The sequence below is a fragment of the Trichosurus vulpecula genome, chromosome 4 (assembly GCF_011100635.1).
Source record: "Trichosurus vulpecula isolate mTriVul1 chromosome 4, mTriVul1.pri, whole genome shotgun sequence".
NCBI classification, from domain to species: domain Eukaryota; kingdom Metazoa; phylum Chordata; class Mammalia; order Diprotodontia; family Phalangeridae; genus Trichosurus; species Trichosurus vulpecula.
Genome location: NC_050576.1, coordinates 162,459,347 through 162,474,947, shown reverse-complemented (window position 1 = coordinate 162,474,947; position 15,601 = coordinate 162,459,347). Strand labels below are relative to the sequence as shown.

Below are 15,601 nucleotides of genomic sequence, written 5' to 3'. Positions count from 1 at the left end.
AGCGGGGGAGTTGAGTGGGAGATTGCAGGGAAGGAAGGACTGGGGGTGGGGGGCACCAGTGGGAAACTGGGGCAGAAGCGAAGGCGGCTCCCCCGCCGTCCCTCCGCCCAGTTCCCAGCGCTGAGTCACGGGGTCCGAGGAGCAAGCAGGGGGCGGGGTGCCCAGATCCTCTCGCCCGCCCCCGGGGGCAGCAGGAGGAGCCCCACCCGCTCCCCTCCCCTCCCGCGTCCCCAGGCAGGGAATGTCTTGTTCCCGCCGCTCCCCGCCCGGGGCCAGAGGGCTGGGCGGGCCGGGCTTCGTCCCATCCTAGCCCTGCCCTCCCTTCCCCGGCTCTCTTCCCCTCCCCGCCCAGGTGCGAGCTGCCGCCACCGCCGCTGCTACCGCTGGTGCAGCCGCCGCCGCGCCCCTGACTCACGCCGCCCCCGGGCTGGCGCTGCAGCTGCTGGGGCTGCCGCCGCTGCCGCGCTCGGGCTGGGGGGGGCGTGGGGAGGTGGTGCGGACGAGACTTACGGAGTGGGGCTTGCGGTCGCCACCTGGCGGCGGGCTGGTGAGCGAGCGCGAGCGCCCCTCGCGGCCGCTTCGGGCAGTAGATTCCACCATTCCAAACCACCGCTGCCTGTGGGCGAGCGCCCCCTGGCGGCGTCAGCAGCGGCGGGGCAACAACTTGAATGCAGATCCCTGGAGGGGCTGCACAAATAACTTGTCCCTCTTCTGCCCTTGGGGCAGCCCCTGTTCCTTGGGGGCTTCTCCTGTGTTGGGTAGGGAAACTCTTCTCGCCCTCCCCCCACCCCGACTCCCTTAGGATCCAATCCACCCATCCTTCTGTACATAGCATCTTCTGTTGGTCTTGTTGAAATCTAGTTTGAAAATTTTAATTCCCTCTTGATTTCCTGGGGTGACGGGAGGGTGCTGGGGGCTCTCTCCAGCCCTCTTCCTCGCTGGGTGCTGGACCCCCACTGTGGCCTGGGCTCTGCTGATTGGGCTGGTAAGGGGGGGTCCCTCCCTCCCCCACCCCAACTCTGCCTTGCACTATTCCCCCTCCCTGGCCTAGTGGCCCCAACCCCTCCCTGGGGGGGGCAGGTTCAGGGGCCGGTGCTGTCTTCCCTCCTTTCCCCCTCCCACTATGCCCCATGCCCATTTGCACAGCTGCTCAGGCCTCTCCCCCCGGGCTAGGGGGGTCAGGGGAGGGGGTAGCGGGACCAGTCCCTGTATCTATTTAAGGCGTGATGATGTAATATATTGGGGGGGTTGGGTGCCCCGGGCCCCATCTTAGCATTTCAGGTGGTGGGGGGCCCAGGGCTGGGGGGAGGGAGACTGGGGACACCTTGGCCTCCCCTCCCCTTTCCCTTGGCTTTTCCAGTCAGTGCCTTAGGGTTGGGGGGGGCAGTTCCCCCTCTCCTGCCCCATTCCCTTTCCCTCCCCTCGGGTGTAAACAGCAGGAAGAAAATAATAATAATTTAAGATTCGCACTTGTGTTGGCCTCTCCTTCCTCCTTTAATTACGGGTCGGGGTGGGGGTCTGGAGGCGGAGGTTGGCGGGCTTGGGAACCAGAGGGGTCAATAGCTATTTCGGGGGGAGGGGCGGAGGAGGGGGGATGGTGATAGGGACGGAAGGAGATCGGGTGGAGGTGGCCCGTGGGGCCGATTTGGGTTCGTCTTCATTCTCTGCCTCGCCTTGGGCTTCATCGCCGTTGACCCCAACCTCACTCTCCTGCCCCTTGTCACAGCCAGAATCAGTCTCATTGCTGGGAAGAAGAGAAAATGTCCGGGGGAGCGGGGGAGCGGGACCTCCTCCCCGTTACTCTTCCTCTTGCCCCCTGCTCTTCTCTCACCTTGGGTTACAGGTTGAATCTCGGTTAGAAGGGAGAGAGAGCTTCCTGAACCTGGCTTTCCCCAGGATTGCCTTCAGCTTTTTCTCAAGCCGCCTTCGCCTCTTCTTGCTCAGGCTTTTGGCTGAAGCCAGCCACAGGCGGGGGTGCTCGTCGTCACTGGAGTCCCTGGAGGAAACCTCGGGATTTAGGGACCTGGAGGTTGTTTCTGAATCTTCCTGGACAAGAGAATTCCCCTCCACTAGCCCTACCCTCTACCTCCTGGAACCAACCCCCGTGGCTAGCTGTGTTCTTGAGCACTCACAGCTCCAGATCCAGGTCCCCCTGGGGAGTCAGGGGCGCCGCACACACTGAGCAGGTGTTATCCAGGAGCCGGAAGCAGGATCTGCAGAAGAGGCCTGGGAGGTGGAGCCCAGGGAGTAGGATATGGGGAACACTTGGCCTGGCCACCCCCTTCCCTCTGTCCTCTCTCCTCACCCCAACTTTCCTGGAGCTCTTCCTGGCCCCCCACCACCTTACTGGGCTGCAAATGATGGAATGCCATGCAATAATAGAACTATATGCAAATTGCAGAAAGGGTACAATGCAAATTAGGCCAAAACTCACAAATTTGTGTCTGCCTTATGCAAATCACAAAATGCATATGCAAATCACCATGCCCATATGTAAACTAGTCCATGCACAGCGATAACACTGGATCCAAATGTAAAACCTATGCAAAGCTTATGTAAATTATGGACCACAATGGATTGTCTCTATGCAAATGAAGTAGAATTATAGATATAAAATTGGAAAGGACCTTAGAAGCCAGTCAGTCCACACCCTTCATTTACAGAGAAAAGAAACAGAGTAGGAAAGCTAAGTGACTCCTTAGGTTTCAGAGTGACATACATGGGATTGGAACCTAACCTTTTAAAAGATGACAAATCCAGAGCTCTTTCCATGGTACCGTGTTGGCACCTCCACAGCAAGAGTCTGGTGATTCCCAGCAGGCCTACCTCTGCAACCTGGGGTGCTGCAGGACACAAAGTCTTCCATCTCATGTTCGTTCTGAGGCCTCCCACAGCCCAGACAGTAGGTCTCATGTACTCCCAGGAAATTGATCAGTGGTATCAGGCGGGGCCACCTGCAGGAGGGTTTTGGGTACAGCCTCTGGATGGGGCATCCCCTCCCCTAACCCACCCTAAAGCTCTATGGATGACGGGCCAAGCCGGTCCTTTTTTTCTCCCATTACTTTCGCCCTTTTGACCTGACTATTAGGAAGGCCTTCCTACAGCATAACCCCCATTGAACCAACCAGCTATTCCTCTTTCTTTGGCCCCATTTCCACCTTCTATCCTGCTAGAGAATCCTTCAGAGTATTCCATAAATCCCTAGGTACCTCTTTGCACGAGTATTTTGCATGTTCAACTTAAGGGCAAATTTCCACTCTGACCCCCTAGATCATCTGCTGTTGGACTTTCTCTTCAGGGAGAAAGGGGGGGGGAAAAACTCACTTGGCAGCAAGCACAAGGAGAATGTTGGTGTGCCCCTGGTCAGCTGCCCGACGCCTCACAGCACCGACCAGAGAAGCGGGCAGGTTGGATCGGCGGGTCAGCAGGTCGTTGTACAGGAAGGAGATCCGTTCCTGGATGAGATGTTGGAGGGAGTGCTCAATGGTTTGAGGTCCAACAGTGGACAGATTTCTACCCAAATCAAAAAGGAAGGATTTCCCTTGCCTATGGTTAAGCAAAGACAGTTGGGAGGGAAGGGACACAAAGGGAATTACCAAACCCCTGATATTACAGCTGTAAAACTGTAGGATTATGTGGAAGACCCCACCTAAAGTATCCTCAACCCAAAGACACTCATCCTAAGAAGTTTTGTGCTGAGAGGCTTCTCTCTGTTTGCCCTGGGGGAGGTCTACAGAGATTATGGAATCTGGGGCACTCAGAAATGGAAGTAAAGACTTTGAGTTTCCCAAACTTCCCAAACTCCTAACTACTTCTGATCAGTAAACCACTGTTCAGAATAAGACTGCCCTCCCTCCACCCCATCCATTGGGACTGTAGGCCCTTCACCTGCTCCCGGGATGGGTAGTAGGAAGCACAGATGATCCGACTCATCCGCCCAACATAAGAACCAAAGAAGGTAACAAAGAAACACAGGCCGTACATGAGGCCTGTGGACAAGGTGGGTGTCATCAGAGGAGGAATACAAGACCCACACTGGGACTGCCCTATATCCTCCCCCCCCATTGCACAGGTCCTGATGAGGACAGGTGAGAGACCCTACTTCCCAATGCTATGACTCCCAAATGCTATGGGCTCCATTTTCTGGAACTTCTCTCTCCCCACCCCCACCCCACCCCCCCATCAACCTCGTACCCTTAACAATCATTATAACGGTAACTAACATTTACTTTCTTTTTTGGACCAGACTTGGGATTGAGAGGTTTAGTGACTCGGGACGGGGTGGGGGAGGTCACACAATATGTGTCTGAGTCAGGACTTGAACTCACATCTTCCTGACTCCAAGCCTGATACTCTATCACCTAGCACCACCTAGCTGCCCTAGTATTGCATATAACACTTTATCATCATAAAACAATTCACATTAATTATCTCATTTGATTCTTACAACAGCTGGGTGAAGTAGAGAAGACAGGTGTTGTCATTTCTAGGGTTAAGTGATTTGCCCATGATCACACAGTGACTATGTGTCAGAAACTAGGACTTAAAAAACCTTGGTCTTTCTGACTTTAAGGCCAGCACCCCCTACCTACTAGAATATATCACCTCTCCATCACTATCAATGTAGCCTAAAATTGCTGTTTTCTCTCTTCTATGTCCCCAACATCATTGATTCATACTTGAGCTTGCATTCCACTAAAGCCTCCTGATTTTCTTTTGCATGAAATTCAGTCTATTCATGTCTCCACTATCTTGTCTTTGTGCAATTGACTTTTTGAACACAAGTGAAGTACTTTACATTTATCCCTCCTATATTGCATCTTCCTAGGTTTGGTCTACCACACTAATCTGTAGAGATCTTTTTGGATGGCTGCATCTATCTTGCAACTATCCTCTTCAGTTTTATATCATCTATGAATTTTATTAATATGCTACTAATGCCATCATCCAAATCAATAATTTTTTTTAAGAAGAAAGAGAAAAAAACACCAAATGGTAGGCCAGGGACAGATCCTTAAGTACTCCACTAGGCACATCTCTCCTGCTTGACACCACCTATCAGTCAATACTATTCTTTGGGTCTGCACATTCAACTAATTTGAATCCATTTTGTCATTTAGTTCACTTTTAAAATCTCAACCTTCTAGTGTTGATTGAATCTCCTAGGGCCCTCTGGATCTGTGTATCCTTCTCAGTGACCCCTGAATAGTTACCAATGAGTATATAGCTTCTGTAGTTGGGTTCTGATGTACGGAGAAGGCAGCGACGGGATAGGATGGTGATATTTCCCTGTTGAAGGATGTCAAATACTGACACCAGGTCACGGTAGATCTGTCCCACGTAGCCTGTCCCCTGTACAGTCACTGACACCAACACAGGGTCTGGGAACACAAGGGATAGGACGGGTAGTGAAATCATCCCATTTCGGCTTTCCCTCTTTGAGAAGACCACTTATAGCCAGGAAATGTAACCATTGGGGATAGGGAAGCCCCTAGATCCTCTGGGCAGGAAGAGGCCAAGAGCCTCACTTTCTCATTTTACACACACACACACACACACACACACACACACACACACACTCACACTCTTTGCCCAGAGCCCAGCAGCGCCTCAGAACCATCACCCCTAACCCATTTCAAATGGGTAAAGCACCATGCCTACATCAAAACAGGCAGATAGTAGAATCTATGTTCAACTCATGTCAGCCAAAATAACCAGATGAAAAAGGCAAATGGGTGGTGTGGTGGTGAAGAGCACTGGACTTGACTTGGAATTATGGAAGACCTAAGTTTAGTGGATAGAGTAGAGTCAGGAGGACCTAAGTTCAAATATTTCCTCAGATACTTACTAGCTATATGACCCTGGGCAAGTCACTTAACCCTGATGGCCTCCAATAACAAACAAAGGAAGGCTTAAATTCAAATCCTGTCTCAGACTCTTAACTATTTGTGTGACCTTGGGCTAGCCCTTTAACTTCTATCTGCCTCAGGGTCCTCACCTATAACATGGGAATAAGAACAGTACCACTTCCCAGGATTGACCCCAGTGAGGGTCAGAGGAGATGCTCTCAAGGGCTTCTGCAAACCTTAAAGCATGAGATACATGCTATTGTTCAGCGGGAACTGGCTTTGGAGTCAGACAACCTGGGTTTGAAGTACTGCTTTGGTGACATTGAATAAATCACTTCTCTTTGATGAGTCTGTTTCCTCAAATGCATATAAAAACCCTCCTGGCCCAGAGGGTTGAAGGGATGATCACTACTGCATAGGAGATAGTAGGGATAGTAACATCCAGTGCAACTCTAAAGCTCACTGTCTTTTGATCCAGGACAAGAGATAAGAATTGGTTGGAAGTTTAAAGGAAGGGAATGCAGAGTAAGACCTGGAGAGAGGTCAAGTGGGTAGGTCAGAGGGTCCAGAGGAGGGCAAACGGCAAATGGAGGAGGGCCAGGTTGAGGTGAGGGCGGGGGGAGGGGGGCGGGGTGCTCTCACTCCGAGCCACGATCTCCCCCTGCAGCCAATAGCGAGCCAGGTCCAGCAGCCAGAAGATGGCATAGTCCAGTGCCACCAGTAGCAACACCACCAGCAGATGTCTGATTAGGGTGAAGGTTGCCAAGGCGTAATGCAGCCGCTCCATCCTAGACAGGCGTAGGGAACCTGAAAGGAAGAGTCTAGGGGAGAGGAAGGCTGGCACCAGAGACTCAGCACAGACAGAGGTGCTACATGGAAGTGGTACCCATGAAAGTGGCCTAGGCAACAAGTAAAAGAGTCCCTTCCATTATGGGATCTTGTTACCTCTACCCGATACCGTGACCCTGTCCACTAAGAAATAAGAGTCCTACTTGGTCATGGGTAGCTAAGTGGTACACTGGATAGAGCACCTGACCTGGAATTAGGAGGACCAGAGTTCAAATCTGGCCTCAGACACTAGCCGTCAGACTCTGGGCAAGTCATTTAACTCTGTTTGCCTCAGTTTCCTCATCTGTAAAATGAGCTGGAGAAGGAAATGGCAAACCGCTCCAGTATCCTTGCCAAGAAAACCCCAAATGGGGTCATGAAGAGCCAGACATGACCGAAACAACGACAACAATGTTCTGTTATATTTAGTCATACTTGGCAACCTACCTGGGCCTCGGTCTTCTCATCTAGAAAATCAAGCTGAATGGTGAAGATGGGGGTCAGGGAATGTCTTGTCAAAAAATACACAGCCACAATATGTAGAATCCCACACCCTCACCATGAAAGTGCTATGTAAATATTAACTATTATTATAGTGTTTTAACATTTACATAGTACTTTAAGATTTACAAAGAGCTCCAAATAAGTTATTTCACTGGTGATGATGGTGATGATTATGTCTGCTATTTCATTGATATAGGGAACTCTCAGAGGAGGAAAATCCCTTCTACCAATGCTGGTCTTCACCTTCTCTGCAATCCATAGTCTTAAGAGACTCGCTAGGGACACTGAGAGTTTAAGTGGTGATGGCGATGATGCCCACTCATGGCCACATCAGCCTTGTCTTCCTAGAATCTTCAACTCCACTTCTCCACTATAGCAGAGCAAAATCGGCCCTTGTCTCCCAGCCCCACATGAACCATTCATTCTCTACCCGATCCCCTCTGCCCGTCTTAGGTAGCCTCCCTCCTTCCCATCGCCAGTCTAAGACCTCTTCCAGGAAGTCTTCCCAAAGTAACCACCTATCATCTGATGGCCCTCCCATCCCTCTCCATGCCTCCAATTGTGATATGTAGAGTTTTGTCTGGATAAATCACTGGAACTTCCCTCTCTCTTCGTCTATGTCCTTCAGGCAGTGGTAATGGGAAGAGGAAGGAGTGTTTAATCTCATAAGATTGGACTCTCCCCAAAGGCAGAGTCTGTGAATACTGCTCCATCTGAATCTTTTCCTAACATTAATGATAGAGGTCTGCAAACAAAGTGGTCAATACTGATAGTAACTAGACTTCCGTAGCACAGGGTCCTAGCAATCCTACCCTTTCTCATCCACCTTTTGACCCTTCCTCAGACACCTCCTAATATTGTCTTTAGGAAACTTCTGTCTTTTGGAGCAACACAATCACCTGGCCGGATGTATCGGGTGCATTCCCTGGAGCTCAGGGGGAGGACTGAAGGCAGACCAGCCTGGACCCGGATGATATCCATATGTATGAAGCGGTTGGTTATATAGATATTGTCAAAGTTGTCCTGAGTCAGGTAGTAGTAGCGGTAAAAGAGAGCTCTGGAAGAGGGAGTGGTGAGGGAGGTATCAGAGTTCTTCAGGGCCTCATTCCAAAGAGAAGTCCAGAGCTGAGATTATCTGCCCTAGGGATTTATACAACACTTGGCAAGTTCACCCCCACCACTGTCCTTTTGAGGTTATGGACCTTCATTCTCACAAATGCAGCTTGATTTATAAATCTGGGCCATGGAGAAGGGGGATTTTCTGGCATTAAAAATATGTTAAAAAAAGTTTAAAACAAACGAACATATGTGCTTATTAAAAGGAAGATAAGCTATGATGTAAATAATCAATCTTAATCTAAGAGAACAAATGATGAAACGTATTTCCCTCCTCTCTTTAAAGAGCACAGACTATGACATACGTTGTCAGAGGTACTGCAGGAGGCAGCTAGTTGGTGCTAAGGGGTAGAGGGCTGGGCCTAGAGTTAGGAAGATCTGAGTTCGTATGCAATCTCAGACATAGCTTAGCTGTATGATCTTGGGCAAGTCACTTAGTCTCACTTCGCTTCAGTTTCTTTAACTGAAAAATTGGGATAATAACAATACCTACTTCCCAGGTTATTGTCAGGATCAAATGAGATAATATTTATAAGGCATTTAGCACAGTATCTAGCATACAGTAGTTGCTATATAATTTATTATTATTACTACCAGTACTACTACTACTACTACTGTCACACATGGTTGTTGCATTGATTGGTTTCCATAAAGTTTTTTTTTTTTGTTAGAGGAAAGGTTTCAGGGAGGAGATATTGGAAAATGTCTAAACAAAGCATTAATGAAACTAAAAAATAAAGGAAGAAAAAAAAAAACAACCATGCTATACCCTGGTAGGTTCATACCTTCCTACCCCTGGTCCTAGGTTTGGATTGGTCAGTATCAACCTGGAAACCCTTTCTAAGAAATGTCAGATGCTCCTATCACTGCAAGGCTTCTCCCCACTCCCTACTCCCAGATCCCCTGCCTTCCACATCTCCCCCCACCCCACCCCACCCCTGCCTTACTGGAGGTAGAGTAAAATTAACAGTAACGGAGTAGTGTGGCCAAGGAAGGCCAAGGTCTCCCTGATTGGATGTAGCTTTAGGTTGACAGCCTCTCGAAGGTCAAAGGCCACCTGAGACAGGCTTCGGGAAGAGTTGAGATTCACTTTGAAGTGGTGGGAGGCTGTGACATTGAACTCAAACTCACTACGCACACGGTTAATCACTCCAATCACCGCTAGAGAAGGGAGTAGAAATAAGAAGTGAGTAAAGTTAGGGCAAAGGTACAACCCCATGCAGGAGGAGGGATCAAATATGAAACATGTCAGTCACATCCATGAACAAAAGAACCGATCAGGGTGGGAGGAATTATTCGTTCATGCATTCATTCAAACATTGAGTGTCTGATAGGTGCCAAGCACTCTGATAGTGTAGAGGGTAGGGGAGGACATGCCAAGCTACAAAGATAAATAAAACAAAGCCTTTTGCCTTTAAGGAGTTCTTGACCTCAAAGGGAGATAAAGCACATAAAAGTATTTTGTGTTAGAATACATTGCATGTGCATATGGACCCATGGAGTGGCATCCTATGGAATATGAATGAAAAGGAAGAGGAACCCCAGAAATTGAGAAGCAGCCCTGAGAATAATGATTGGCCAACCTGAAGAGATCAGCTTATTGGGAATTGGGGAGCACCTCTGGTAGGAAATAGGGCAGGGTGACTCACGGGTGCCAATGGTGGTCCTCAAGAATGGCTGTATATAGTGGGGGATGACGCAGAACAGCTGGGCCACTGGAAGGGGCAGAGAGGTGAGAAGATGGCAATATCAGAAGGAGGAACAGATCAATGGGGTCACTCATCTCCCAGTATCAGCCATATCCTCCAATGACTCTATTGCTTCTCACTCTGCACCTCCATTGGTGTCCCTTCTTTGGTTTTATGTCCTCCCCATTGAACCCAAGTCCTTACTAGCCCCATCTCTCAACCTTTTCTCATTGTCTCTTCCCCACCCTGACCACCCACTTCCACCCCCTAATCCCACTACACAGTGATTTCCCCAGCCACCTCTACAGTGGGCCCATCCTCACCACTAGCCAGACCACAGAGTAGCAGCTTGAAAGGCATGAGGATATAGCAGAGGTGGTAGAACTGGGGCACTGCCTTCATGCAGCTGTCCTTGGCATCATCAAAGATCCTAGCACATTTTCCGTAGGGTGAGCCTAGCTCAGAATTGCACACATCGCCAATGTGCAAAAGCCAGTACCACACATTCCTCAGGGCCCTGACTGGTGGGGAGAGGGAGAGAAGGGGGAGAGGTGAGCATCCAATAAATATTTATTTGCTGGACACATAAACAGATGGATGGATAGATGAATGGATGGATGGATGGATGGATGGATGAATAGGTGGATGGATGGTTTGATACTATCCTCTCATACATTTTCTCTCTTACATAGAGCCCACTTCTACTATAATTGATTCTCTTCCTTATGTGACAGGGTAGATCTGGAAAATGAGGGAAGGTAGAAGGGGAAATAGGCAGCTAGGTGGCAAAAGAGTGCAGGACTTCGGTCAAGAAGATGTGAGTTCAAATCCAGCCTCAGACACTTACTAGCTGTGTGACCCTGGACAAGTCATTTAACCTCTGCCTGCTTCAGTTTTCTCAGCTGTAAAATGGGGATAATAATAGCACCTACATCCCAGATAAGATTTGCAAAATGTGTAGCACAATGCCTATGCCTTTTCCCTTCTGTCCTCTTCCTTCCCCTCTCCTTCTTCTCCCTGGAGGGAGGAGGAATGGCCAGGACCTCTGTGCTGCCTCCTGATGGTTCTGGCTTCCCAGGAAGGTACTAGGGCTGGGGGCTGGTATGATGGCATGGTTGACAATCCTCTTTCTCAAAGTAGGGCGACCCACTTGGGGCTAAGGAAGAATACAAGGTTACCAGATGTCTGGATCTCATCTCTCATCCAAGTGCTAGGTCTGGAGGACAGGATCATTGAGTTTTCTGTTTCTGTTTTTTGTTTTGTTTTTATTGGATCAGTCAAATGGAATATAAGAGGGTCTGTTGGGAGAGTGGCCCAGACCAAAGATGAACACATCAGGAAGAAAAGTTAGGGGGTGAGAGGAAGAGGGAGTTTCACTATGCTTTTTTGCTATGGAAAGAGAATACTGTAGACAAATGAACTGACCCACATGCTTCACACCATCCATGATAGAACGGAAGAACTTTCGGATCCGATCAGCCACCTCCTTGGCCTTCCCCGCAATGGCCTTGATCTTTTTCAGGGCACCTAGTAAGAAATAGCAAGGGATAAAGGGAGGTGGGTTGGGGAAATCCTTCCCAGAGGTCTGAGCCCTGACCCCTGAGGTATGGAGGATATCAGCCCAGAGCCTGGGAACATGGACTACCACTTGGTATTTGGGAAGGGACATTATCCAATAGTCAGAAGGCAGCCTTGGCCACTTACTAAGTGTGCTAACAGAATTCAATCATTTAGCCTCCCTAAACTGCTTTTAAAATGAGTATTACATGAATTCTTACAAGACGTAGTAGTCAAAGACCATAGCAATCTACTCTGATAAACCCAAAGAATCCAGCTTCTGGGCTAAGAATTCACTATTTCACAAAAACTGCTGGGAAATTTGGAAAATGGTAGGGCATAAACTGGGCATAGACCAATATCTTACACCATACACCAAAATAAAATCAAGATGGGTTCATGATTTAGGAATAAAGGCTGATACTATAAGCAATTTGGGAGAGCAAGGAATAGTTTGCCTGTCAGATTTATATAAAAGCAAAGAATTCATGACACAACAAGAGATAGAGAGCATTACAAAATGCAAAATGGATAATTTTGATTATGTTAGATTGAAAAGTTTTTGTATAAAAAAAGCCAATGCAACAAAGATTAGGAGGGAAGCAGAAAATTGGGAGAAAATCTTTGCAACTAGTGTCTCTGATAAAGGCCTCATCTCTAAAATATACAGGGAACTGAGCCAAATTTATAGGAATACAAGTCATTCCCCAATTGAGAAATGGTCAAAGGATATGAACAGGCAGTTTTCAGAGGAAGAAATTAAAGCTATCTATAGGCATATGAAAAAATGCTCTAAATCACTACTGATTAGAGAAATGCAAATCAAAACAACTCTTAGATACCACATCTCTCCTGTCAGATTGGCTAAAACAACGAAACAGGAAAATGATAAATGCTGGAGAGGATGTGGGAAAATTGGAACATTGTTACATTGCTGGTGGAGTTGTGAGACGATCCAGCCATTTTGGAGAGTAATTTGGAACTACGCCCAAAGGGCCATAAAAAGGTTCATACCCTTTGACCCAGCAATAGCACTTCTAGGGTTGTACCCCAAAGAGATCACACAAGTAGGAAAAGGACCCATATGTACAAAAATATTTATAACGGCTCTTTTTGCAGTAGTAAAGAATTGGAAATCAAAGGGGATACCCATCAATTGGGGAATGGCTGAACAGGTTGCAATGTATGAATGTGATGGAACACTGTTGTATTATAGGAAATGGGGAAGATATGGACTTTACAATAACCTGGAAAAACCTATATGATATAATGCTGAGCGAGCAGAGCAGAACCAGGAGAACATTATACACAACCACAGATATATGGATTCTGTGATGACTAACCCTGATAGACTTGGCTCTTCTCATCAACACAAGGGGCAAAAACAACTCCAAAGGACTCATGATGGAGAGAGCTATCTACATCCAGAGAAAGAACTATGGAGACTGAATGCAGATTGAGGCACACTGTTTGCTCTCCTTTTTTTTTCCCTTTGTTTTTTTTCCTCTCTCTTTGGGGCGGAGGGGTTTGTTTCTTCTTTCTCATGATTCCTTCCATTGGTCATAATTCTTTACAACTTGACTATTGTGTAAGTGAGTTCAATGTGAAGTTATATGTAGAGAATATGTTGGATTCCATGCTGTCTTGGGGAGGGAGGAGGGGGCAGGGAAGAAAATCATGTGGAACTGAGTGTTGTAAACTAAAAATAAAAAATCTTAATAAAAAATGAATTCTTACCAGAGCCCAAGCTAGACATTTTTTTTTTCTCAGTGGCAGTGGTGAACAGGGGATATTTCAACCTAAGTGAGGTCATTTTGGGAGAGGGGGCCACCTATATAGCTCAGTTGGCCCTTGCCATAGGGGGTTCGGGAGGAAGCAACGGAACAGAAGGGAACATTACTCAAGGTGCTTCATGGCCGCAGGATTAGCCAACAGACAGAATTCTGTAAGGGAAGTGAGTTCAGAAACTGTGAGGAGGAAGCAGAGGCTCCTGCCCATCTTGCCAAGCTAGTCAGAACTGATATTGGAACACTACCTCCCTTCCAGTGCAATTGTGAAGAAAGCCCTTTGTCAACCTGAAAGTGCTGTAGAAATGGGAGTGGATATATCTCGGAGGATGGGCAAGGATGCTGGGGTTCCATTGGATCATAGGATATAGAGCTGGAAGAGGCCTGAGAGTTTGAATCCCTCATTTCACAGATGAGGAAACAAGCCCAGAGAGCAGAAGTAATTTATCCAAGGTCACATAGGCTGTAGAATGAGCGTATGAATCCATATCATCTGGTTCCACATGCTCTTCTTGAGACCACTAGACCACCCTCCTTTCCAAGACCCGTCATTATAAAGTAGAAAGCACAATGCCCAATACTCAAGACACTGGGATATTGAAGTAGGGAGGGAGGTGAGAGCAGGAAAAAAGCAATAACCCTGGAGAAGGAGGTGAAGAGGGGGCAGAAGGGAGGGAGCTCTTACTGATTAGGGGTTGCCGGGCCCGCTGAAGCACTTCGGCACTCTGGTTAAGGGCCAGCTCTGCCCCGCAAGCCACAGAATCACTCGCCCTACTGAAGTTTCTGATAATGTTGGCGCAGGGGCCCTGCATAACCAACCCGAAGGCTGTAATCAGTAGCAGTGTCCGGCCCTGTCCTGGTGGAGATAAGGAGCTCTCAGAATCCTCACTGGGCATCACTCCAACCCCTTCTCAGACCCCAACCCCAAATTTGTCGTTCCTTCAAGAGGCCACTCCAAGGAGAGCTAGACTGGGATTTGGCTATTTTTCCACCCTCACCCTCCAGCTACTAATGCTGTTTCACTCCCCAGACCATCAGAGGCCAGTCCTGGGAAAGCTGAGGCACTCTGCATACCCTAGAGCCAGCCTTCCTCATCTTCAGCCCAAGATCCAACCTTCCTCATCTTCACCCCAGGACCCAACCTTCCTCCTCTTCACCCCAGGACCCAATCTTCCTCATCTTCATCCCAGGACCCAAACTTCTTCATCTTTACCCCAGCCACTTTCTGCCCTGGGGGTCCAGAGTTCCCCTCTCCATCTCCTTTTTCCTTTTTTCTTGAGAACTCAAACCAGTCATTTCTACCTTTCTATCTGGAAAAGGTCTATTCATGAGCTGCCCTATTTCTTGACCTCCTTGTGACTTCCTTCTCTAGCCATCACCCTCCTCCATGTGTTGTTTCTCTTCTTGAGGTAAGGAACTATCGTCTCTATTTTCTATTTGTATCCCCAGCACTTAATCACGACTCTTCACCTATCTCCCCCATTGTTCCTGTAGCTGCCACCTTGATGCCAGTGTCCTTCCAGGTCTTGGCCCTCTTCTCAGTGACTTTCTCCCCATCCCCTAGTGTTCTCCTGGTTTTGATACCTCGTCAGGCCAGGAGTCTTTCATCCATGTGTTCTCCCAGCCCTCTTTTCTCTTCTCTGCAGGGAAAACCCCTCAGTTCCCCCCTCACCTGAAGTGGCTGGACTCACTAGAAAAGGCCTGAGGCAGCAGCAGCAGGACAGTGATTCGAACAGAGCTGGAAAAGCCCATGCCTAGACCCAAGAAGATAGCTAAAGAGATAGTGGCCACCAGGCACGTCCAAGGACTGTGTCCCTGAACAAACAGGCCCAGAAGTCCATAGGCCGTAGCCAGGGAGAGGCCCAGGATAAAGCCACCCACACTCCGAGCCACTTCCTGTCTCTTGCTCTGTTCCTTTGCCCACGAAGGGACCTCTTTGCCAGCCATGGATTTGGTGTAGAGCTTCTGTACTCATCTGTTCTCTGGTCTCCTAGAGATGCCCATCGGACTCTGCTCAGAGATACCTCTTTCTTAAAGGAGCCACAAGCTTGGATTTACCAGACTTCTCCACCAATATTCTAAGGTTCCAGAACGTCTCTTAAAGAAGAATTCCCTTTCCCACTTTACCTAGTTTCTAAGGTCAGGAGTAGGGAGGGAGAGTCACAACCTTTCCTATCCTTGGAGCATTCCCTGGACCGTACCAGGAATCAAGGAGAAAAGGGCGACACATATTCCCCCTTAATATAAAAGGAGGGGGTCAAAGAGGTAGAAT

General features: G+C 48.4%; 1 protein-coding gene across 1 annotated transcript; it reads right to left on the bottom strand.

The window, feature by feature from the left end:
- Positions 1-1,563: 1,563 nt before the first annotated feature.
- DCST2 (DC-STAMP domain containing 2) lies at positions 1,564-15,291 on the bottom strand. Its single transcript, XM_036754219.1, has 15 exons — positions 15,021-15,291; positions 14,015-14,185; positions 11,411-11,512; positions 10,309-10,506; positions 9,947-10,012; positions 9,245-9,458; positions 8,081-8,238; positions 6,492-6,656; positions 5,214-5,381; positions 3,889-3,989; positions 3,325-3,455; positions 2,827-2,954; positions 2,133-2,226; positions 1,832-1,996; positions 1,564-1,744 (listed from the first exon to the last, which is right to left on the bottom strand). Exons 1-15 carry the CDS (start codon positions 15,274-15,276, stop codon positions 1,564-1,566), a joined length of 2,298 nt encoding a protein of 765 aa, XP_036610114.1. The 5' UTR covers positions 15,277-15,291.
- Between the last annotated feature and the right edge of the window lie 310 nt (positions 15,292-15,601).

Excerpts from the sequence above, each read along its gene's own strand:
- DCST2 (XM_036754219.1), bottom strand. The coding sequence starts at position 15,276 with ATGGCTGGCAAAGAGGTCCCTTCGTGGGCAAAGGAACAGAGCAAGAGA. Across the intron at positions 8,239-9,244 it reads TTAATTTTACTCTACCTCCA|AGCTCTCTTTTACCGCTACT; the intron begins GTAAGGCAGGGG and ends TCCCTCTTCCAG. Across the intron at positions 3,456-3,888 it reads ACTACCCATCCCGGGAGCAG|GAACGGATCTCCTTCCTGTA; the intron begins GTGAAGGGCCTA and ends CATCTCATCCAG.